This window comes from Danio rerio, chromosome 1 (assembly GCF_049306965.1).
Source record: "Danio rerio strain Tuebingen ecotype United States chromosome 1, GRCz12tu, whole genome shotgun sequence".
In the NCBI taxonomy this organism is placed as follows: Eukaryota; Metazoa; Chordata; class Actinopteri; order Cypriniformes; family Danionidae; genus Danio; species Danio rerio.
In genome coordinates, this window is record NC_133176.1 from 15460001 (window position 1) to 15486776 (window position 26776).

Genomic DNA, 26776 nt, shown 5'->3' on the forward strand with positions numbered 1-26776 from the left:
TATAAGGTTATTTTTGGGTGTTGCATAAAATATAAACATAAAAGAAATGTTTAAACTCACTGAAATGTCACTTCAAGTCACTAATAAGTCCAATTTTAAACAATAAAGTTTAATCAGTAGAATTAACACATAAACTTGATTTACTAACAAAATATTTCACATATATAATATATTATATATGTAAAATATTTTGTTTGGACCGCACATTACAGATTGTAAAAGACTGAATCATATGGACTTGAAGGAAACTATGTTGGTGTTTATGCTTATAATACAGTACCTTTTACGGGTGGGTTGGGCTGGGGGGCTAATGGGAGAGTAACCTGTACTACAAAAACGACTGTATAAGAAGAATGTAATAGTTGTATATGATGCCTCTGGTGATCTGTTTGTTCCGTTATGTTAAAACGAATAAAAAAAGTAAAAAGAAAAACTTGATTTACTAATAACTTAATTGCATATTTCACAATATAAAGTTTTCATATTTAAAAAAAAATAACAACCATTTTTTTCTGACTTAAATAGAAAGAAAAAAGACAGTTGCCATAAATCAATAAAATAAATAAATTGATAAATTTAGAGGAAGAAAGAAAGAAAGAAAGAAAGAAAGAAAGAAAGAAAAAAAGAAAGAAAGAAAGAAAGAAAGAAAGAAAGAAAAGAAAAGAAAATATATTTTGAACTGTATTTGGCTGAAACTTCTAAAATAACAAAATGCCTCAATGGAAGTTAGTAATATTCAGATTTTTTAAAATTAACAGTTGCTAATTTATCATGATTGTTGTGTACTTTTTGTTTATTTTGAATTGCATTATGGAACATAAACAAAGTTTTAACAAAGTAAAATAAATAAAAAATATAAAAATATACTATATGCTATATATTCATGCGTATATATTTATTTAGATAATTTATTTAAATTGTAGTTATTAAATACAATTATTTACCTCTATCATTTTATTATACAATACACTTATTAATATTTATTACAAATAATAATTATTTATATAATATTTTATGTAATATAAATGTATTTAAATATGTAAATATTTATGTTATTTTTAATAGCAGTATGTAGTTAAATATGATTAAAGACAGAAATTATCATTAGTCATTTTTACTATATATTTTGTCAGAAATTGCAATATATTTGCAGAATATATTATATTTTATACACTGTAAAAGCCAACAGTCAAATTTATCAAATGAGATGACGGAAGTAAACTCACAATTTACTGAAAGTTAATTCTGCTCATTTTCATCTCAGTTCCCAGTATTCATATAGATTAGTTTTTTAACTCACATGGTTTGTAGCAATCGTTTTCCTCAAACGATTTGAGTTGCCTTTACTTATTGGGTTTTATAATACTCAGTTGGTTTGAGTTTTACTGTGCGCAAATTGCTTTATTTACAGTTCACAGTACTCATTAGGATTAGTTTTTGAACTTAAATGGTTTGTTGCAATCAGTTTTCTCAAATAGTTTGAATTACCCTACTTTATTTGGTTTTACAGGGTATAATAAATATTTCTCTTTATAAAATGCATATTTTTAGAGCTTGAAATATCTAGAAAAAAATGTTTTAAAACTGACTATTTAAGAGGTTTCTAATTCCCCTGATAAAAATGATTTGAGCGAATTAAATAAAATTAGACAGCACAGCAGCTTAAATCTTGAGTTTAAGTTTATTTCAAAGCATTTTTTTCTTTGCATATTTTTAAAAAAAAAATTATATTTTTGATCTTGAAATATCTAGAAAAATAAACATGTTTTAAAACTGACCATGGCTATTTAAGATAGATTTAAAGCTATTTAAGAGTCAAATTTTTTTATTTCCATATCAGGTCTAGAATGTTTTTTTCAGGTCACACCTTTACATTTCATCATATTTTTACTCATTTAAATCATCTAGAACAGGGGTTTTCAAAGTCTAAGACAGTGGGCCTCCCTTTTGACACAACTTATCCATTGGCGCCCCCCTCCTCCCAAACGCACACACACACATATACATATACATATATATATATATATATATATATATATATATATATATATATATATATATATATATATATATATATATATATATATATATATATATATATACAGTATATATAAAGACACAGACAGATGTCAGACTGTTAACTCACCTTTATCATCATTTGCATGAAAGTGCAATTATTTACAGAGTAATAACAAGTATTTTAATATAACGTTTTTAAAACTAGGATGATGGTTCAATATGAATAGAACAGATCCAAGAACTGTCCATCCCAGTCAAAACAGACGAAGTTTAGCGGGTCTCATGCTGTCATTAGCCAAAATATCTTGACAAACCACACTTAAAGGTCGTGGTTCATCAGCTGGTCCTGTCCACGTAAATCCTAAACTCAAATGCGGATCATCATATCGTCGTCTTTTGGGTTTAAACCCTGAACTTGAAGGCTTTGAATCGGGGGGGTCTCAGAAACCGATCCATTGCATTAGCAGGCATATACATGTATTGGCAGGCCAAACAGAAGCGAATTCACAGCTATGGCCTTCTGGGTAAAAAAATGTTTTCTTATTTTTGACGTATTATTTTTTTTTAGCTTTGTTTAATTAAAATGTTTAAATATAATAAAAAATACATATAATAATTAAACTTAATAATTATATTTTTATTATATAATATTTTTCCCGTGCCTCCCCTGACATGCTCTGGCGCCCCCCAGGGGAGGCGCGCCTCACACTTTGAAAACCCCTGATCTAGAAATATTATTTATGAAATTAATCTAGGTGGTTTATTCCGCTGTGATGACCCCTGATGAATTAGGGTCTAAGCCGAAGAGAAATAAATCTAGACTATAACAGAAAGCAGCTCCTTTTTGTATTTATTTATTTAGGTTTCAAGAGTTCACTCTTAGCTGATGATCTACCAAAAGCTTGTTTGGCATGCTGTCCCGGAAGAGAGCCCTGAGCTCAAGGGATCCTCGAGCCCTGGGCTCCCTCCCGTTCGCAGAGCCAGAGGGTAGCTTGAGCTAGGTGAAACTCAGAATTCCCCCGCTCCAGTAGCTAAGTAAACACGTGAGAAAAAGAGGGCTAGACAAGTGCTTGATTGTTATGCATGATGTATATCCAGAGAACCTGGGGAAAACCCACACGGACATGGGGAGAATATACAAACTCCTCACAGAAACGCCCACCGACCTGGCAAAACCACGGCCGGCAGTGTTCTTGCTGTGGGGCTAACAGTGCTAACCACTGGGCCGCCGTGCCGCCCGATCTATGGTAAAGGAGGAGAATGGGGAGGAAGGGGATTTCTTCCAAACAAAGATAAAATGGACTGAAGACTGTGGTTATTTATAGTAGCTTATAGGACTCAATAATCATGATAAGCTAATACGAGACCGGCTGTGATAAATCATAAGCACGTGATCCTCTCGAAATTAGTTTATAAACAAACTTCAGCTAATTGCTTTATAATTTTATCTATCATTTCAAACTAGAAATGTAAATAAAAGTCACTTTGGTATTTAAAGTCAGAGTCAGAGCTAAGATCTGAATCCTCAAATGCAATGCAATAGCATAAATAGATAGGCAACCAAATAAAATAAATAGCTTATTCATGTTTTGCAACTTTTTTTTTACAGTATGATTACTTATTTATTTTTAAAAGTTCAATACCATAGGATTTTTATGACCCCTTTATTACATAACATGTGAATTATAATAGGTTTTACTCTGTCATTTTCTCTTATGATGTTATGTGGAGTCAGCAGTAACGAGCACAACAATGGACAGACGTTTCATGCCCTTTTCTCTAAACTCCACTCTTCTAATCCTCGCTGAGTGATATTGCAATATAATCTGCCCATGTTTTAGCTGTTTTTCCCCCTTTCCACTCTTTCACCGGAATCCCTCTCTTCGGATGTGAAAAAGTCCTCCAGCTTTCATTATCCAAATAAATGAGATTAGTGTGCGGTTAATTCTCTCCGCTGTCACTGACGAGTCTGAATGTTACACAAGAGCTGTCAGACACGGGACGAGTTGCATTAGTAGATGAAGACAGGTGCTGATAAAGGGAAGGCCTATTTGCAGCATGAGAAAAAAAGATTAAATGCTACAATTCCACGCTTAACACGGAAGCTTGAGTTACTAATAACATAAGTGACTTTGGATGTGATATAACAGCTAAAATATGTAATAATTATTCTGTAATGTCTATTCTGTACGCATGGGAATTTCAAATGGAGCTCTGGAGAAAAGTAAAAAATAAATTAAAGTAAAAGAAATTGTATAAAATATACAGTAAAATGGTAATGTGGCCGACTCACAAAATATAGTTATTTATGTTATTTTATTTTAAATGTTATTTTATTGTTTTATTATATACAATTATTTACCTACATCATTTTAATGTATAATTTACATTTATTTAAATAAATAGTTACATATTTATGTCATGTTTAAAAGCAATATGTAGTTAAAAATATATATAATTAAAAACAGAAATTATAATAGAATAAAAAAATAATAATTATAATTATTATGAGAACATTTGCATTTAGTTATTGTTTATTATGTTTAAGACATGAATTGCAAAATATTTTAAAATATATAATTTTAGAGCTTAAAATATCTGGGAAAAAAATATATATAAATCTTAGATGTCTTAGATGTTTGTAATTTCCGTGATTTTTAATATATACAATCCAGTGTAAGAAATAAAATGAAACAGCACAGCAGCTTACAGCTTGAGTTTTAGTTTATTTCAAGGCATTTATTTCTTAATGTGTGGGATTTTCAAACTGGGGTCTGAGGAAATATAAAATAATTAAAAATCTATATACAATAAAATCATAATTTGTCTGATTGACTTACTGAATGCTATATATTCATTAATATGTGTTTAATTGTATTATTATTTTATTATTTAGTTATTTACCGTTATTTACCGATATCACTTTCCGGCCACTTTATTAGGTACACCTGTCCAACTGCTCGTTAACACAAATTTCTAATCAGCCAATCACATGACAGCAACAGAATGCATTTAGACATGTAGACATAGTCAAGACAATATGCTGCAGTTCAAACCGAGCATCAGAATGGAGAAGAAAGATGATTTAAGTGACTTTGAACATGGCATGTTTTTTGGTGCCAGACGGATTGGTCTCAGTATTTCAGAAACTGCTGATCTAATGGGATTTTCATGCACAACCATCTTTAGGGTTTACAGAATGGGCGCAAATGTCTTGTTGATGCCAGAGGTCAGAGGAGAATGGCCAGACTCATTCGAGCTGAAAGAAAGGCAACAGTAAATTAAATAACCATTTGTTAATATATATCTTACATTTTGAGTTTAGATTATTTTACAGCATTTATTTCTTGATTGACTGTGATATTGTGAATAATGAGCAATTGTTTATTTCCTGATTTCCCTAATAACTTAACATCAAATCTGCATTAATACATTTTTTAATCATTTCTCTCCCTCCACATGTTCAGAACGGACTCAATGCGCTTCATCTCGCAGCCAAAGAGGGTCACGTGGAGCTGGTGGAGGAGCTTCTGGAGAGAGGGGCGGCTGTGGACTCCTCAACCAAGGTTAAACACCCATAAACACTCACAAACTGGACACATGATTCCCAAATGACCAGAGAGAATGACAGACATCCAGGAATATGATGAGCAGAGCAGGACTCGGGTGACTTCTGTCATCTGACGGACACACACACAAATGCACACACACAAGCACTCGCACTGACTGTAAACAAATAAGCAGCAATCACACTGACAGCGAGAGCTTTATACTGCAGGGACGAAAGCTTTGGAGACTTTATGTCGGTCAAAAATGTGATTATTTTAGTGCTTTTTCATACCATTTGTTTTATTATGGACAAGATCTACAAAAGTCCTTTCTGTTTTTTAGGACAGCAGAGAGCAAATCAGGTCATTTGTCTTATGCAGGCACAAAATGGCAGATAGATTTATGATCAATAGCTTAAAAAGGGATAGTTCACCCAAAAATGAACATTTGCTAAGTATTTATTCAACCTCTGGTGATTCCAAACCTTTATATGTTTCTTTATTCAGTTGAAGACTAAAGAAGAGATTTTGAAGAAAGCTGTAATCCTGTAACCATTGACTTCCATAGTATGAAACAAAAGTCAATGGCTTCAGGTTTCCAGCGTTCTTGTATCACAATGATTTGAAACAAGTAAAGGGTGAAAAAATTATAACAAAACAAAATTTCCAGTTTTGGGTCAACTGTCTCTTTGAGCTTAAATGTCACTGAATTGTGTTAGTTTTGTGCTTGATAAAATACAGCTTTAGGGAAATTAATATATACTCAATATACTGTTTTTTTCTCTGTTTTACTTTATATTATAATAAATATTCAGGATATTTTCTGGATTACTGATGATTTTTAACAATGTCTTATTAGATCCAAAAGACAATAAATGCACTGATTTTGTCCAATATTAAATTTTAAAATGGTTTATTCATGAAAACACAATCACATTTAAAAACATTTACAAATGTGATTGTTTCAGCCTGATCTCACAAGGAAACGTAAGTATTTTACGCTTTGTCAGTTTAGTGGCTAATTCGTACGAATTCATACGAATTCAATCGTACGAAAATGTGCAATTTTAAAAAGAAGGCGTGGCACCCAACCCTACCCCCAACCCTAACCGTCATTGGGTGATGAGCAAATCGTACTAAATTGTACGAATTAGATTGTACAAATGCATACAAATTAGCCACTAAATTAAAAAGTTACGAATTGCTGTGAGATTGCGTTGGAATGTTTTCAATCTTTTGACAGGTTGTGTAAGACCTAATACACTGTAAAAAAAAAAATGAAGGGTTCCAAACTATTTATTTATGCTGTCTCAACATAAATCGATTAGGTCAACATAACACATTTAAGAGGATTGAACATAAAACAATGAAGTTATCACTTGAAAATTTCCAGAATTGTGTTGTTTCAGCTCATTTTAAATAAGTTGTTAGAAAAAGCAGCAAATGTCTTTTTTTTTTTTGCAACTTGGCTCATTCTGAAAACGTAGCCCTATATACATTTCTTGAGATTGCAAATTAGTCAAAAGTATGTATGGCTGCATTTAATTTTTAAAATGAACACTACAGGTGGTATGACGCCATTCCTTTTCGCAATTACCAGCTGACCGCTTACCTCCGTATGGACGGCTTTCCCGCTGCTACTAGTTTGTCCAGTAGCTCTCCATGCACGTCGGTGGACTTAAGACGCAAAGAGAACTTGCCCACGACAGCGAGGATCGAGTCTAGTGACGAATGTTCCAGAAAGTGGGAAAGACAAAAATAAAGTCAAAAAAATTAAATAATCAAGTAAATAAAAGGGTGAGAATGTAGTAAAATCTGAAAACATGATAAAAATCAGGCGAGGGCTTTTCTTTTTCTGAATTACTTTTTAAAACTGTCTGTTGGGTTTAGGGAAGTGAATAGACAGGTCAATCTGTGCTATTGAAAACACTATTGGTTGGGTTTAGGGAAGGAGGAGGATGGGTCAGTCAATTAATCAGTCAGTCATTCAGTCAATCAAACAGAAAGTCGACAGCAGCCTCTGGTGGATTTAAGCAAGAAGAGCAGGCACGAATGGCACTCGCGAGAAAAATTTGAGATATTAAAAAAATGTACACAGCGGCCTTTGGTGGATTCGCAAAAATAAAAACTGCAAAAAAAAAAAGTAGCTTCTAGGATGTATTTGGCGCTCTCCAGAAATCTATATAGAGGTTCGTATTCAGAATGAGCCTGGGTTGCTTTTTTGAGTGGATCTTGTGCAATCTTGCTACCCAAGTAACTCACTCTGTACAGAATACAAATAAATGCAGTAATTAAATGTGAATACGTATCTTTCTGTCCTATTCAGAAAGGAAACACTGCACTGCACATCGCTTGTCTTGCTGGGCAGAAAGAAGTCGCAAAGTTGTTGGTGAAAAAAACAGCAGATGTGAACTCTCAATCTCAGGTGAGAGAAGCCTGAAAAAAGTTATTATTATAAGAAATAATCGCATAATACACAAAATAATTATTTTCATTTTTGAATGATGAAACTAAAGTATTTATAATGTAATAATAAAACAACATCATATAATAATTGATTATTATATTAATCTTCATGGTAACCTGCATTTTACTCCAGAATGGCTTCACTCCGCTTTATATGGCTGCTCAAGAGAATCACCTGGATGTTGTGCGATATCTACTGGAGAACGGCGGAAACCAGAGCATGGCCACAGAGGTTTGTGATTGACAATTCTTTCTCTCTCTCTCTCTCTGTCTCTCTCTCTCTCTCTCTCTCTTTCTCTTTGTGCGTACTTGTTTATGTGGTTCACACAGACACAAAATTGCATAATGACATGGGTTTGACCTAGTTGTACTTTATTAAGTTGGTTTACGAAGACATGCCTTGTGTCCTTGTAATTCAATATGTTTAAAAACCATATTATTCACATTCAATTTACCACAGTTATCCTGTGAGGGTTGGGTTTAGGCATAGGGGTATGCTCTATAAATAAAGTTATAAAAAGCTGTTTTTACAGTAGAGATACTATAGAATCCATTATGTCTATGGAGAGTCCTCATTAACCATATAAACAACATTTGTGTGTGTGTGTGTGTGTGTGTGTGTGTGTGTGTGTGTGTGTGTGTGTGTGTGTGTGTGTGTGTGTGTGTGTGTGTGTGTGTGCTTGCATGCTTTTGTGACATAACAGAAATTTGTACCACAAATTTAACGCAAATTTGTATAATGATGTAGGTATGACAATGCTATATCTTTTGCATGTTGGTGATAGGAATTCAAACTCTTTTGATAATATTCAAGATAGAAAATATTACACAGGAACTTTTTGGCTACTTTTCCCCCAGAATCCGCATCTGTATTGACATTTAGAAGTATTTACAGACTGTTATTGCAGCCCCAATGTACAATTTGGTTACCTACATCTTCAAAATATCTTGATAACTTTAAAATAAATTTAAAGAAAATTAACGGGTTTGAAATAGCATGAAATAGGCATGTTTGATTCGTGAAAGCAAAACGATTTTAAAGTCAGGGTAAATGTGAGAATGACTAGCCGAGTTAAATCTGCTTTAGGCAGATTCATGAGTATTGGAGCCTGCTAATGTAATAGCTCCTATGTTAAATGTCCTATGGTGATGTTTGTTAATCCTGATCACAGCTGTACTTTCAAGTCTGCTTTTGACCCAGAGACAGCCGTTTTCATGAAGGCTATGTTTATTACAAACACTCAAACTATCTCAGAGAGACAGGAATAACAGTTTATAAATGCTTCAAGTACATGTTATGTTTCAATTATGCTGTCGGTTTATAGTTCAGATATAAACACTGACGCCAAGAGTCGCAAACAAAATAGAATAAATCACTTGAAGCTTCAACATTTTAATAATGCTATCAGGTTGTATTTCAGATATAAACACTGATATATAGAGTAGCGGTCAAAATAGAATTAATAAAATAGCATGACACTATATCTATGCAAATAAGTGGCTACACGCATATAGGTAAAATATGGGGTTTCACTGTCATTTCAAGAGTTCACACTTAGCTGATGATTGATTATAAGCAAGTTTGGCATGCTGTCCCGGGAAAGAGCCCTGAGCTCAAAGGTTCTTGAGCCCTGGGCTCCCTCCCGTTTAAAAGGGCGAGAGGGAAGCCTTGAACTCAGGTAGATCTCGACAACTCCCCCTTGATAAAAACTGATGACTAAAAATTGAATGCAATGAAAAGATGTTCTGCAGGGTGAGAGATTAACTGTAGTGCAAAATTTAGATTTATCAATTTACCTGTTGTGCATGTTTTTGGAATGTGGGAGGAAACCGGAGGACCCGGGGAAAACCCACGCAAGCACGGGAAGAACATGCAAACAACACACAGAAACGACCACCGGCCTGTTAAAGGACTAGAACCGTTGACATTCTTGCTGTGAGGCAACAGTGCTAATCACTGGGCCACCGTGCTGCCCTATGGAGGGAAAGGTGAAGAGGTAGGGGTGGAAGGGGGGATTCTTCAAATCGAAGATGACTGTAGTGAAAAAACCCTGGCTCTTTATAGTGGGTTAGGAATGGCCTGATTGGTGGATCATGCATGCTAATGCAGAACCAGCCGTGTTCAATCATAATCACGTGCTCCTCTCTAAATTAGTTTATGAAAAAACTTCACTTAATAACGGTAAATCTTCATGTGTTTTTTTTGTTTTTTTGTTAAACCTTTAGTAAATTACCTTTTATTTTGATGTCTGTTCAGAATTTTTTGATATTTGTGATCTCTGTTTAAATGAGATTTGTAATTCTCTCAATTTTGCAGCTCTTATTTACAGTGTGATTTTGATTATTATATTACATGTCTTTCTTTCTACATATATTCTTACTATGTTGTATTGAGTGAGTCATACCATTTTCTGTATTGTTTAGATATCTAATTATCTAGTCATGTGACATAATGCTTGTTTAAATGAACAACAAATGCTGTTTTTAATATACAATATTTTATATACTTTTTGAAACTGTTATTACTACTTTATAGAGTGCCTTGGAGTGATGATTTTGCATGCTTAAAGAATCCCCTCTGAAGCTCCTTTTGTTTGTTTCGAATATTGTTTTAATGATGATTGTTAATCACCCTCTCTCTTTCTCATCTATCTATCTATCTATCTATCTATCTATCTATCTATCTATCTATCTATCTATCTATCTATCTATCTATCTATCTATCTATCTATCTATCTATCTATCTATCTATCTATCTATCTATCTATCTATCTATCTATCTATCTTTTCACTGTGTTTTTGTAGGATGGCTTCACTCCTCTGGCCATTGCTCTCCAGCAGGGTCATAATCAGGTAGTTTCTCTGCTTCTTGAACACGACACGAAAGGGAAAGTCCGTCTGCCTGCACTCCACATAGCTGCCCGCAAGGATGACACCAAATCTGCTGCTCTGCTGCTCCAGAATGACCATAACGCTGATGTCCAGTCTAAGGTGAGAACAATAGTGGGGATTCAGTGTTCATGCTTTGCCACAGATATTCTATCACAGTAATTCTATCATGCAAATGTGTATTCATATAACAATACTTTTGAGGTCTATTAAGGTAACCTAAAACTAAAAACAAAGTCATTTATGTTCCTTCAAATAATAATGAAATAATATAAAAAAATGTAAACTTTTAACCTATGTATATTTGTATATTTTTCACATTCATTTAATATGTTGATGTAGTGAAATTACTAAACTTAAAGTATGTAATACTATATACATATACATTTGAATACTATATAAACATAATATACATGTATTAAATAATGGCAAAAACGTTCACACATTAAAAAAAGACTTAAATTCAAAAATAAATAAATACAAAAATAAAATGTGTGTAAAAATTAACTATATTAGTATATCTGTAGTATATGGTAGTATTAAAATAACCCTGTTTCATCATAATAAAAACATATTTGGACATAATTATGCATTGTTTCAACATTCAGCATAGTATTGAGTTTGTTGGATTATGTAAATACTTGTTATATCAATGTGTTGAACACTTATTGAGCTAAGATGAAAAGGGGCTTTCATGCATCAATTCAATTAAAATGTAATATAGTACATTTAAATTTTTCCCTCTATTATAGATTTATCGAAAAAATTATGGAAAACATATATTTTAAAACATTCCCAGTACTGGGTTGCAGCTGGAAGGGCATCCGCTGTGTAAAACATACAGGTATGCTGGATAAGTTTGTGGTTCATTCCACTGTGGCGACCCCAAATTAATAAAAGGGACTAAGCCAAAAAGAAAATGAATGAATTGATTCATATTTTTGAGCATTAAATGAATTCAAACAGAATATAGTACGTTCAAATTTAGCCTCTTTTATTGATTGATTGAATATATAATGGAAAACATATGTATTTTTAGCTAAACAATAGATTACGTAGAAAACTATTAAAGCATATTTAATTGTTAAGGCATATTTAGAACAGAAATATTAAAATTATATTTTAAAAGACTCACAGGGACTCAAATGATTATATGGCAGTCCCAAAAACAATTCATTGTAATAATCATAAATATTTACATTACCAGTGTCCATCACACCACTAGAATTTTGCCATTGGTCAGCATGAAGTGTTTAATCATGTCAATTATAATAACATTCACATGAATTATTCTCTAACGTACATTAATATCTCAGAACAATGTTTAAATTTTACTTTAAAATATATATGTTATGTCGAATTTATATTAAATTACTTTCATCAACTAAACAGTCTTGTCTCTGACTCTTATACCATCATTTTACCATAGAATCACTGTACATTGTTCAAAGATTTAGTTTAAGCTTTTTATTATTATTATTATTATTATTAATTTCCAATGTTTTATCAAGTCATTAATCCTGCAGCTACTGAGTGTAATATAAAAACATTTGCTTGCCTTTGTATGTTCACTTAATTATGTTAGTGCTTTTGACAGTTAAACATGTATTTAATGTTACTAAAAATGCTGCATTTCCTCCCTCATGTGCGACTCTGTCAGATGATGGTCAACAGGACTACAGAGGTATTAAGACTCTCAGCAGAATCCTGCATTCGTCTCGGCTGTTATAAAGCCTAATGTGTTACTTAACACTGACAATTTCTCTTACAGTGCATGGAGTCCTTATCAGTGTCGTAGCGCATGCCACATTGTTGTTTTTGTTTTATTAGTAGCACCGTGTTTCCTCAAAAAAAAAAAAAAAAAACCTATAGGGGTTTCTTGCTCATCAACACAATTATTTCAGTGAACATTTTGAGTAGGAATCAAGGTTTCTTGATCAAGGAACTTTATTTTTTAAATTATTTTGGCTCATTTTACAAGTCACCTAGAGTTCAATAGCTAAGTTTTACCATATTTGAATCCATTCAGCTGATCTCCATGTCTGGCTGGAGCACTTTTAGCATAGCTTAGCATCATTCATTGAATCAGATTAGACCATTAGCATCGCATTCAAAAATCTGTTTTTATTTTTCCTATTTTCTGAAGTTACATCTATGTAAGTATGACAGAAATGAAAAGTTAATATTTTCTAGGTTGATCATGGCCAGGATCTCTACTCTCATTCTGGATTAATAATCAAGGAACTTTGCTGCCGGACCATGAAATTAATTATTTTTAGATATTTATAAGTACAGTATGTGACTTTATTGCAAACACTTCCCAGGTTTTTCCAATGTTCCTGATGTTTTTACAGCTTCTTCCAGTTGACAGTCTCCGCACCAGCTTACCTGCGAACCATCAATAATGAAAAAGACCAGGATACATAAAGCAGGTTCATTCCCCATCTATATGCACACGTCACTGCCTTATTCAATGTAAAGTGGTTCACTGAGTACACTGGTTGAATTGTAGGCTCACACAGATCGACCCAACTATTGATCTGTAGTGTGATAGGTGTCATTCGGGTTTAGGCACTTCATCCCATGTATTCTAAACATGTTCAGCTCTTTCCTCATTTTGGGAGTGCAGTATTTCATACTCTCTTTCAGCCATTACTTCTATAAATATAGCACCGTCACCTATTATTGTTTGGTGAGATGCCTAATTATACAATACCCACTGACGTTTTAAACTTTGTGACTTTTCTTACATTGCTTGCTAGACTTGTAATTTTATTAAACTGGAAGAGACCCTGGCCAGCCTCGCATGTACGATGGCTGAAAGATGTTCTGTATTTTGTGAAACTAGAGAAGATTAGAAACTCCCTTCAAAGACATAACAGAATGTTGTTAAAATCTGGAAGCCCTTTTTTCTTGTTAAAACTCTCCAGCTGTTTGACGCCAGTAGACTGGTGACCCATGCTCACAGCGACCCGAGTTCGATTCCCGGCTCAAGTTCCTTTGCAGATCCTATCCCCACTCTCTGCTTTCCATGAATTCCAGTCTCAACTCCCTAGTCCTGTATAATAAGGTTAAAAAAAAACTCTCCAGCTGGATCTAGACTGATCACCCTTGCTAGTTCTTAACAATAATAACACATCAGTTTGTAATCTTTTATTACTTGAATTGTAACTTTGAGTTTGTTGCATAAATGTAAATATCTGCCCCTCATTTACTTATGTAATTGGGTTTTATTTAATTTATTCATTCATTCATTCATTTTCTTGTTGGCTTAGTCCCTTTATTAATCCGGGGTCGCCACAGCGGAATGAACCACCAACTTATCCGGCAAGTTTTTACGCAGCGGATGCCCTTCCAGCCGCAACCCATCTCTGGGAAACATCCACACACACACTACGGACAATTTAGCCTACCCAATTCACCTGTACTGCATGTCTTTGGACTGTGAGGGAAACCGGAGCACCCGGAGGAAACCCACGCAAAGGCAGGGAGAACATGCAAACTCCACACAGAAACACCAACTGAGCCGAGGTTCGACCGAGCGACCTTCTTGCTGTGAGGCGACAGCACTACCTACTGCGCCACTGCCTCGCCCATTTTATTTGTTTGATTTACTTATATTTTTTAAGGCTTGTTTGTTTTATTTGTAATTTGTGAAATATAAAAATGCTTAAAAATCATTAAAAAAAAGAAAAATTAGTGAGATGCTAATGGTCTAATCCGATTCAATGATTTATGCTAAGCTAAGCTAAAAGTGCTCCTGCCAAACCTGGAGATCGGCTGATTGGCTTTTAAAAATGGTAAAACTGAACGGTTTAACTCAAGATGACTTTAAAAAAGAGCCTATTTACAAAAAAAAAAAAAAAAAAGCGGAGTGTTGCTTTAAGTAGGTTAAACACTTCTCATAATTTTACAAACAGACTGAACAGACGTACTGTAATTGTGCATGCAAACTCATTCTGTCACTCTTTGTAGAAGTCTCTCGGTCACATTTTGCTGCACCTTTTTGTTAACTGTGTTTTCTAAATCGCACCATGTCTGTCAGAATGGAAAGGTAAGAAAAAAGGCTCCATCAGACAAACTCAGTAAGACAGACAATGCCAATTTCCTATCTATACATTCATCTTTAGCAACATGTAGTAGTGAGTAGTTGATGAATCACATTTGTTTGTTCAGATATTTTTATTCATCATCCTTTTTTCTGTCATTGTCACTGAGAAACTTCTCATCTCTTTAACAAAGGCTCACTGGAATGTGCTCATATATTATTATCATACAAATATAATCTTTCGGTTTTTCCTTCCATTAACGTTTTTTTTCCTCCCCTGTTCATTCACTCTAGTGCATGCTGATCCATTGGTAGCAGATGAGAATCCAGACATTTCTTTAACTTTTCCATTCTTTCTTTATTTTTTGCACAAATGTGATGGTTCATTGGAATGCTGCATGGTAGATCATTAAGGATGGATGTTTAAAATGAGATAGAAGATCTTTATATTTACTCTGTTTCTCTGTCTCTTGTTCTGTTCCTTGTTTTATCCTAAAACTATTCCACCGTGTATCAGAGTGGCTTCACTCCTCTACATATTGCTGCTCATTATGGGAATGTAAATGTGGCCACGCTGCTGCTCAACAGAGGGGCTGCTGTAGACTTCACAGCCAGGGTATGAGCTCATACTGTTATATCCTTGCAAAAACATTGGGTTTAAATATCTGGTAATTAACAGTTTACGTATTTTGTGATTCACACCGGTTTTCTGTTTATTTTACAGTTGTGAATTGCATTATGGGATGTTGATCTCTGCTCTGTCAACTTTCGATGTAGAAAATTCAACTCTACCATTTAACAAATTGACATTTTAGTAATTTGAAATAATATAATGGATAAGAAACAATATATCGAAAAATAAGTCTGTAAAATAATTACGGTTAATATACAAAAATATATCTGGGATGATTTTGTCATATACATATAATATATACATATATACATATAAATGTTAATAAAAGTCACTTTTTCAAATTTGTCAAGGTTAAAAGTTGTTGGAAGAAAGTAGGCTTAGGCGGTATACAAATTATGATACCATCAAACCTCCTCCCTATTTTACCTCAGTATTATCGTGCATAATGAAAAAAAATATGATCTAAGGCTCAGACAGCATCACGAAACTGTTGGCTTGTGCGTAAACCATTCAGAAAATGAATATCATATGTGCGACGTTAGATTTGAAGTATTTCCATCTCAACACTTTTTTTGCAATTTGCAAATTACCTCTTCCATATTTACCACCTCTCCCTTCTCATTTACTCGAAACCCAAAACTCTGCAAAACTGCAGAAGTTGTGTTCGTTTTCCAGACCAGGTCACTTGGTGTGCAACTTGCCATCTTTCCCCACCTCTCTCTTTCTCCTCCACGCTGTCCCATGATGACAACCACCTCCAACATCCTCGTCTCCTAAAAGTGCATTGTTTTTTTGACAGTATATCGGTATTGAAACTGATACCATTGCTATTTTTAGATCCTGCGGTATACCGTATTACCGCCCAAGCCTAGAAAAAAGATCAACGTCCTATAATGCAATTTAAAAGCATAAATAAAAGCAAACAAATAAATAATAATTTATGGATGCTAATTCATGGATTTTTTTATGTGTATAAACTAATTTGTGTATGAAATTAAAATTTGGATTACTAAAAAACCATGGCCTGTACCACAAAACCTCGGTCTTATGTTGCACTGGCATATATTTGGCAATAGTCAAAATTATTGGTTTTTGTTTTATGCAAAAAATCACTAGGCTATTAAGCAAAGATCATTTGATGTTATTTAGTATATTTCCTACTGTAATAATATGAAAAATCACAATTTTATTTAGTGATTGGAATTGATGATTTGGATTTTGTTAATATTTGGATTTGTTTAACCTTCAGATTCCAGATTTTCAAAAAGTTCTATCTTCAGGATTACAATTTATCTTATGTTTCTGAATAACTAAAACAACATACACAAAATACCACTTACTGTGAGTGTATATGTATGTTTAATTAAACAAAATATAATACAGATTTATATCTAGAGAGAAATAATATATTATATATAAATTTACATTTAAAGAAACAACCTTCGGTAACTTTATTTTGATGGATCATTCGAGTATTAGTAGACTGTCTGCTTAATATCTGTTTATACTGCTCCTTCAACAGACATTTAACTAACTACAAGAAACTTTGCAAGTACATGTCAGCTTACATTAACCCCAACCTTACAGTCTACTTATAATCTAATGAGAATAGGTTGGCAAGTAGATGCAATGTAACTTAAATGCAACAAACTGACCATCAAAATAAAGTGTGACCCTACTTCCTCTTTATAGCAAGTGGTTTCTTTGAATAACAATTCAGATTAAAAATTAAGTAATTGTACGAATGTTTTGAGAAGGGCACAATTGGCTTAACAATATTGCTCTCACAGTAAGTAGGGTGTATGCTAACATGCACTGTAAATAACAGCATATTAACAAGTATAGTAAAGTAAAGGTTGTGCAGAAAGTCCTTATATTGAGATAAATAGGGTGTGGTATGCAAATTACTTCACGCATGTAGGTGATCGTTTAGAATACTCCTAAACATATGTGCATACACAGGTTGTGAATTAGGCGCAAAGTATTTGAACAAATGCTTAAAAAACATGAGCGTTTTTTTTCATGCATTGGTCATTTTTGAGATTTCGGTCGATTTGATTTTTCTTTTCATTTGCACTTTTAAGCGTTTAGTTTGTTTGCTTCTAGATATATCATAGACATGCTATAAAGCTATTTTCCTAAAATACATATTTTAAGATACTGAGCCAGAAATCTTAACTTCATAGCACTTATATGCAATGAACAACTAATACCATTGTTATCATTCCTATTTTAAAGGTTTCAGGGGGATTTTTTTTGTGTAAAATTAGCTTATTTTCCAAATAACAATAGTGCAATTCTTAGTGTTATCAATCAACTGCATATATATATTTTTTTATTCATTCACCTGGGTTGTCTTGTATAGACTGAAAAAAATTAGCCAGGTTTAATCAGAAACCGACATTAGCTCATTAGTGTTTTATTTCCGTCACTGTATTTTCACCCATGAATGCATTATCTTTCCTAAAAGATGTATTGTCTGTTTAGAATGGAATTACCCCTCTTCACGTGGCCTCCAAACGAGGAAACACCAACATGATCGCTCTGCTGCTGGACAGGGGATCTCAGATTGATGCCAAGACCAGGGTGAGTTTTTAGGCAGTGCCTCGGGTTGGTCAAAATTCAATAAAAGTCTGAACTATGGCGCTCTCTAGCGTCTGTTTCCTTAACAACAGCTCTGATGGAGGATTCTTAATTAAACATAAATATAAAAGGAAACAATGAGAGATTAAAAATATGAACGTGGATTGCTGATTTGCTGTGTTTTATGTGCATTTGCGTGCGTTTTAATAATATATATTGTTCTGTATGTGATTTTATATCTTCGTGTTTTCATATTTGCTGTTTGTCTATTGTACAGGATGGACTGACACCTCTGCACTGTGCTGCCAGAAGTGGGCATGATAGCGCTGTGGAAATACTGCTCGAAAAAGGAGCACCAATTCTGGCCCGAACCAAGGTTAACAGAAGAATATGCTTTCTAAAAATTGCTAAAGCATAAGTTTTGTACTAGTGTATTGAAATGCAGCATTAAAGAATTAATATGTGAATAAAAAAACATAGTAGACCATAAGGAAACCAAAAGATGAAACAAAGGATATATTTTTTATGTCTATCACACCATGAAAATATTATGAAACAACCGTTTTACATATTTACAAAATGCTAATTATAATGACAAATCATCATTACTAGTTCCCCTTCGGTTGGGGAACTTCAGTGCCATGAATGGGAGGATTCGGATCAGAAGCCGCTTATCTGGAGAGTATTGAACGGGCCAATGAATGAAATTAATTGGCAGCGTAAGCTTGCGCAGGTGTGCGACATCTGCAATTATCTCAGCATATAAGCACACCTGAAGCCAGCAGACGCCATCCTTTTCGCTTCAGATCCTTTCTGAGTGAGTCGATGAGGGTTCCTCTTGCTGATCAGCACTTCAGAGCGAACGAGTGTGTCTCCCGGTCCAGAGTGGGTCTTCGCGGTGGCAGACGGTCGAGCTGGGTTACTCCCTTGCCTGCGGTTCTTTGGGTCCGGTCCTCCAGAGCGGTGCGTATAGTTGCAACTTTCCTAAAAGAGCAACACAGTCGTGCAGCACGTCCTTTTCAGGATGGCGCTCCGACTGTGCGTTTCTGGATGCGGGGGTTTCCTGTCTCCGGATGATGGACACGATCACTGCATTGCATGTTTGGGGGTCCAGCATGTTAATGCGGTGCTCGCGGGCGGTTCATGTCGTCATTGCGATGCCATGACCGTTGCACAGCTAAGATCGCGGCTAACTTTCGCAAGAGAGCGAGCCACCCCAGTTGCCTCCTGTTCTAAAAAAGCAGCGGGCGCTCGGGCAGATCTGAGGGTTTCAGCGGGAGCTAATCCGCCGCCCACGGGCTCGCGGACCTCTCGCTCCTCACGGCGCTCCATCCAAGCTTCGGGTGGTGAGAGTGATCCGTCTAACCAGATGGTAGCTCTCACACTCGCTGACACCGGAGATCAGATGTCCTCCGCGGCATCGGAGGGTGGGCTTTCACTGTCCGACGAAGATCCGGACCCGCTCGCCCCCTCCGGGCAGGTGAGCGCTGTCAAATCGGATCCTGAAGCGGACATGTTAGCCGTGCTTTCCCGGGCTGCTTCGGCCGTGGGGTTGGAGATGGTTTATCCCCCAGCTCCGCGGCCGGACCGACTAGATGGGTGCTACGTAGAGGACCAGAAGGCGAAGCCTTTGAAGCCTCTCGTCCCCTTCTTCCCGGAAGTGCACAGTAGGCTCACGCAGTCCTGGAGGGCACCTTTCTCTGCCCGTGCTGCGAGTGCCTCCGCCCTCACCGCCCTTGACGGCGGAGCTGCCAGGGGGTATGAGGCGATCCCGTCAGTGGAGCGCGCTATCGCGGTCAATCTTTGTCCGCGCGGCGCCTCTACGTGGCGGGGTTTGCCCCGCCTCCCGTCCAAAGCCTGTAGGTTGTCTGCCTCCCTCGGAGCCAGAGCTTATAAGGCTGCGGGCCAGGCTGCTTCTGCTTTGCACGCGATGGCCACCTACCAGCGCTACCAAGCGCAGGCGCTGGCCGAGCTGCACGAGGGCGGGTCCAACCCAAGCTTATTACATGAGCTGCGCACCGCGACCGACTATGCTCTTCGGACTACTAAGTCCGCCGCGTGTGCGCTGGGGAGGACGATGTCCACACTTGTGGTTCAGGAACGCCACCTCTGGCTAAACCTGGCCGATATGCGCGACGTTGACAAAGTTCGCTTTCTTGACTCGCCCATATCCCAGGCTGGCCTGTTCGGCGACACCGTCGGTGAATTCACCCAGGAATTCAAGGCGGTGAAAGAGCAGTCGGATGCGATGGGCAATGTCATCTATCGGCGTGGCCGTAAGCCCGCTCCGCCCGCCGAGCCATCCACCTCCGCTGTTCCTCGCCGAGGGCGCCCGCCAACGAGTGCTGCCCCGCCCCCGCCTGCGCCTCTGGCCAAGCGGGCGCGGCGTTCACCTCGAAAGCAGGCAGCCCCTCCTGCCCGGGGCGCCGTTAAGTCCGGTAAACGGACCGCGAAGCGTCCCTGAGACAGGCCATCCGGAGAAGAGGAAACTTGCTCTTTCCCCGCTGGAGGGCGGGGCCCCGATAACAACGGTACTTTTCAGTGCCACCAAAACATCAGTAAAAGAGCACTTTTTCCCTTCCCCGGATGTGACTGCACGAGTTCTGCCAGTCCGGGACGCGCTGCCTTCCGGCTCGCAGACTCTACGTGCTTCGCCAGTGGCTCACGAGCGCTGGGGGGACGGTCTCCCTTCCCTCAGCCCTCCAGCCCCCTCTCCGGAGTCAGGGTGCGGAGCCAGAGCGAATCGCTCTCCTCCAGCTTTTCCGCGGGACCCTCGTGCTTCTCGGATCAGCACACCCACTCCGCGCTGCCCCACCGCTGGTACGTCAGCGATTGTAGCGATGACTCCATTAGCGAGGGCTCTGCCTGCCTGGTTAGCGCGGGCCAGCCCCTCGCGGTGGCTCATACGCACAATCAGACTCGGTTACGCGATTCAGTTCGCGAAACGGCCCCCCAAGTTTACGGGCGTGTATTTCTCCAGGGTCAACCCCCTGTCCGCCCCTGTCTTGCGAGAGGAGATTGCTGCCCTCCTGGCGAAGGGTGCAATCGAGCCGGTTCCTCCAGCCGAGATGGAGAGTGGGTTTTACAGCCCATACTTCATCGTACCCAAAAAGAGCGGTGGGTCACGGCCAATCCTAGATCTGCGCGTTTTGAACCGCTGTCTGCACAAGCTGCCGTTCAGAATGCTCACGCAGAGGCGCATTCTCCAATGCGTTCGTCCTCGGGATTGGTTTGCAGCCATAGACCTGAAGGACGCGTATTTCCATGTCTCCATTCTTCCACGCCACCTCCAATTTCTGCGGTTTGCGTTCGAGGGTCGAGCGTGGCAGTACAAGGTCCTCCCCTTCGGGCTCTCTCTGTCTCCGCGGGTCTTCACCAAACTCGCGGAGGGTGCCCTAGCGCCCCTTCGGCTCGCGGGCATTCGCATACTCGGTTATCTCGACGACTGGCTGATTTTAGCCCACTCGCGGGAGCAATTGATTATGCACAGGGACGAGGTGCTTCGGCATCTCCGCCTACTGGGGCTTCAGGTCAACCGAGAAAAGAGCAAACTCGCCCCCGTGCAGAGGATTTCTTTTCTCGGGATGGAGCTGGACTCGATCACCATGGTAGCGCACCTCTCCGAGGAACGCGCTCGCCTGTTGCTGAACTGTCTGAGGGAGCTCGACAGCAAACTAGTGGTCCCACTGAAGTTCTTTCAGAGGCTCCTGGGGCATATGGCATCCGCAGCCGCCGTCACGCCGCTCGGGTTGCTGCATATGAGACCACTTCAGCACTGGCTTCACGATCGGGTCCCCAGACGCGCATGGCACGCGGGCACACACCGGGTCTCGGTTACTGCGCTGTGTCGCCGCGCCCTCAGCCCTTGGAACGACCCCTCGTTCCTACAGGCCGGTGTGCCTCTAGGACAGGCGTCCAGCCATGTTGTTGTTTCAACAGACGCTTCCAACACGGGTTGGGGGGCCGTGTGTCGCGGGCATGCGGCTGCGGGCCTCTGGAAGGGTGCCCAGCTGCATTGGCATATCAATCGCCTAGAGCTGTTGGCAGTGTTCCTCGCTCTCCACCGCTTTTTACCGGTGCTGGAGCGGCAACACGTGCTGGTCAGGACGGACAGTACGGCGCCGGCGGCGTATATCAACCGCATGGGGGGTATGCGCTCTCGCCGCATGTCTCAGCTCGCCCGCCGTCTGCTCCTCTGGAGTCACCCGCGGCTGAAATCGCTGCGCGCCATTCACGTCCCAGGCACGCTCAATCGTGCAGCCGATGCGCTCTCACGACAGCTGTTACGCCCTGGAGAATGGAGACTCCACCCCGAGTCTGTTCAGCTGATATGGGCGCGATTCGGGGAGGCCCAGATCGATCTGTTTGCTTCCCCCGAGAACGCTCACTGCCAGTTGTTTTTTTCCCTGACCGAGGGCTCTCTCGGCACGGATGCACTGGCCCACAGCTGGCCTCGGGGCATGCGCAAGTATGCGTTTCCCCCAGTGAGCCTGCTCGCGCAGTTTCTGTGCAAGGTCAGGGAGGACGAGGAACAGGTTCTGCTAGTTGCGCCCCTTTGGCCCAACCGGACCTGGATATCAGAGCTCTCACTCCTCGCGACGGCCCTCCCCTGGCGGATCCCTTTGAGAGAGGACCTACTCTCTCAGGGACAGGGCACCATCTGGCACCCTCGCCCCGATCTTTGGAACCTCCACGTGTGGTCCCTAGACGCGAGGAAGACTTAGGTAACCTACCGACTGCGGTGGTTAATACCATCACTCAGGCTAGAGCCCCCTCCACGAGGCGCGCCTACGCCCTGAAGTGGAGTCTATTCACTGAATGGTGCGTCTCTCGCAGAGAAGACCCCCGAAATTGCCAGATTAGTGTTGTGCTCTCTTTCCTTCAAGAGAAGTTGGACAGCAGGCTGTCGCCCTCCACTCTCAAGGTTTACGTGGCCGCCATCTCCGCTTATCATAGCGCGGTAGCTGGCGGCACCGTGGGAAAGCATAACCTGGTCATCCAGTTCCTTAGGGGTGCTAGGCGAATTAATCCATCTCGCCCCCCTCTCATGCCCTCTTGGGATCTCGCCCTCGTTCTCACGAGTCTGCGATCCGATCCCTTTGAGCCACTCGAATCAGTATCTCTAAGATTTCTGTCCCTGAAGACAGCTCTGCTGGTTGCGTTGGCCTCCATCAAGAGGGTCGGGGACCTGGAGGCATTTTCGGTCAGTGACTCGTGCCTGGAATTCGGGCCGGATTACTCTCACGTTATCCTGAGACCCCGCCCCGGTTATGTGCCCAAGGTTCCTACCACCCCCTTTAGAGATCAGGTAGTGAACCTGCAAGCGCTGCCCCCGGAGGAGGCAGACCCAGCCCTTTCTTTACTTTGTCCAGTTCGCGCTCTGCGCATTTATGTGGACCGTACTCAGAATTTTAGATCATCTGAGCAGCTCTTTGTCTGTTATGGCGGTCGGCAGCAGGGAACTGCCGTATCGAAACAAAGATTATCCCACTGGATTGTGGATGCCATTTCACTCGCTTATTCGAGTCGAGGTCAGCCGTGTCCCCCGGCAGTACGTGCACACTCCACTCGGAGCGTTGCATCCTCTTGGGCGCGTGCACGCGGCGCCTCTCTAACAGACATCTGTAGAGCTGCGGGCTGGGCGACACCCAACACATTTGCAAGGTTTTACAATCTGCGAGTGGAGCCGGTTTCCTCAAGGGTATTAGGTAACCCTTTGGTGATTGAGGAGACAACTCGGTAGGGTGTTGAAACACGCTTGCTGCGCCATTCTCCCTAACACGGAGGTACGTGTGCCTTTTTTATCTGTCAGTAAAGTTCCCCGTCAGGTGAGCCCTGCAGATTCCTCCGTGGCCCCCAGCACTGACTCAGCGGAGGAGTCACTTGCTGGCCCACTACGTTGTAGGTCTGCCCGCTGGTCAGCCCGCGTTTTGGGTATAGGTGCCTGCTATGCGTGATCCCCACTAGGCGATCCCATATGCTTATTCCGCCACGGTTAAGTCCCCCCCCTGGGCGGACCCGTGTCTTCCCTCTCCGCTAACCACTCTTTGCTATGCGTACTCCCCCTTTTTTAGGGCTAGTCCATAGGTAAATTCTGCCATCTATCCCCCCCTTGGGTAACGGATGGCCTCCGCAGCGTCCTCCCTATCGGGATTGCACGCTTCCCAACGTACTGTCGTATTTCCTAGAATTATCTAGATGCTCACGACTTCCCAAAAAATATATCTAAATCCGTAAAACTTCTGTTGAAGTAGGATAAATTAGGGCCAGGGACACGTTGGAGGACCGCGCCCCCCATGATGTGGGTGCGTCACGCTTGCTTGACTATCTCCTCATCGGGGGTGTTGGTAAGGTGCAGTCATTATGGCGCTTTCCATATTCTCCCATTCATGGCACTGAAGTTCCCCAACCGAAGGGGAACGTTCGAGGTTACAGAAGTAACCCTTCGTTCCCCGAGGAGGGGAACGGAAGTGCCATATTCCGTCGCCATAATGACTGTCCCTTAGCTGTTTGAAAGTCTCTTCAGCTTAAAAGGATGGCGTCTGCTGGCTTCAGGTGTGCTTATATGCTGAGATGATTGCAGATGTCGCACACCTGCGCAAGCTTACGCTGCCAATTAATTTCATTCATTGGCCCGTTCAATACTCTCCAGATAAGCGGCTTCTGATCCGAATCCTCCCATTCATGGCACTTCCGTTCCCCTCCTCGGGGAACGAAGGGTTACTTCTGTAACCTCGAACGTTTTTAAGGGCACCTATGATGAAAATCAACTTTTTGTGAGTTGTTAGGACAGAACTGTGTGTAGGTATAGTGCAGGGGTGGCCACCCCTGGTATAGTGTGTCCACAGTCATATTGGAGTGATATAAACCCAACAAATCTTTTTTAAAATTTACTTGCGTTAAAATAGGATCCAAATCCCAGTGATATTGAGGCCCACTGCAACGTGACGTAGGAGTGTTGTTGTCCCCACCCATAATAACATGTATACAAACGCACAGAACATTTTTTGCAACGAAACTGAGATTAAAACATACATAAAACTCTGTGATCAGCTGCACCTCAATAATTTGTTTAATAAGTTTAAAATGTTTTTAAGACAGAGCATGATTGTAATAAAGAGAGTAAAATTAACATGTTATTCTTAACCGCTATAATCACCATGGCCACATGGTGCCAGTAAGTGCTAATATGTCTGTGTGTGTGTGTGTATGTGAGACTCATCATTTCAGAAAGGCTTGAATAAACTCCATCACAAATACATGACATAAACTTACTTGGTATTTTTAGCTAGTGACTTTATTTCAGCTTCTTCCGTGCCTGTCTCTGACTGCTGTTTATCTGACGTGAAGCATGAGAAGCAAACACACACGTGGAAGCGGTGGGCGGGGAGAAGCAGCTCATTTGGATTTAAAGCCACAGGCTACAAAAACAGCTTCACTGCCCTCAGACACCAAACTGGGCAGAGTCTACATTACATAATAAATAATCTACTGGATATTTTGAGCTGAACTGTACAGACACATTCTGGAGACACCAATATCTTATCTTACACCTTGTAAAAAGGGTAAAATAGGTGCCCTTTAAGTGACACATGATCTTTCACTTAAATGTATTATTAGTATTATTATTAAAGGGGACCTCTTATGAGACCTAAACCCTCTTTACAATATGTAAAATAAGTCTCTAATGTCCCTAGAGAGTGAACGGGAAGTTTCGACTCAAAATACCTCTCAAATAATAACGCTTTGAAACTGCCTGTTCTAGGCTTTGATCCAAATTGTGCCATTTTGGTGATTGTCACTTTAAATTTAAATGAGATTGTACTCTTTTAAAAAGAGGGTGGAGCTACAAACGCCTGTTGGCACACAACTGTGTTAAAACCCCTTATAAAAGTGTTTTTTTTATTCATGAATAGGTCCCCTTTAACAGTATTATCAATGTTAAAACTTTTTAAATATTTATTTGCATAAAGTGTGTTTTAGTTTAATGATTTTGTATGAATATAAAGTTTGCTTACTGGAAACTTTTCTAACACTACAAATGTTTGTACTGTGACTTTTGATAAATTTAAGGCATCCTTGGAACAAACAAGAACCATATACAGTAAAGTCAGATTTATTAGCCTCTGTTGATTCTTTTTCCTCTTTTTTTAAATGTTTCACAAATGATGGTTAACAGAGCAAGGAAATTATCACAGTATGTCTGATAATATTTTTTCTTCTGGAGAAAGTCTGATTTGTTTTATTACAGCAAGAATAAAAGCAGTTTTTAATTTGTTAGAAGCCATTTTAAGGACAAAATTATTAGCCCCTATAAGCTATATATTTTTTGGCAGTCTACAGAACAAACCATCGTTTTACAATAACTTATCTAATTACCCTAACCTGCCTAGTTAACCTAGTTAAGCCTTTAAATGTCACTTTAAGCTGTTTAGAAGTGTCTTTAAAAAATCTAGTCAAATATTATTTACTGTCATCATGGCAAAGATAAAATGAATCAGTTATTAGAAATGAGTTATTAAAACTATTATGATTAAAAATGTGTTGAAAAAAATCTGTTAAACAGAAATTGAGGAAAAAAATTAACAG

General features: G+C 39.3%; 1 protein-coding gene across 50 annotated transcripts in view; it reads left to right on the forward strand.

The window, feature by feature from the left end:
- The window catches only part of ank2a (ankyrin 2a, neuronal), a 134253-nt gene that overhangs the window by 46986 nt on the left and 60491 nt on the right, over window positions 1–26776 (forward strand). For 48 of the 50 annotated variants that reach the window (XM_068221008.2, XM_073949435.1, XM_073949406.1 and 45 more), the window contains exons 3-10: window positions 5487–5585; window positions 7894–7992; window positions 8167–8265; window positions 10839–11024; window positions 12583–12606; window positions 15488–15586; window positions 18092–18190; window positions 18465–18563. In XM_068221008.2, coding sequence (XP_068077109.2) covers window positions 5487–5585; window positions 7894–7992; window positions 8167–8265; window positions 10839–11024; window positions 12583–12606; window positions 15488–15586; window positions 18092–18190; window positions 18465–18563 — 804 coding nt within the window. The remainder of the gene's footprint in view (window positions 1–5486; window positions 5586–7893; window positions 7993–8166; window positions 8266–10838; window positions 11025–12582; window positions 12607–15487; window positions 15587–18091; window positions 18191–18464; window positions 18564–26776) is intronic. The other 2 variants (XM_073949405.1, XM_073949436.1) reach the window with 1 other exon arrangement.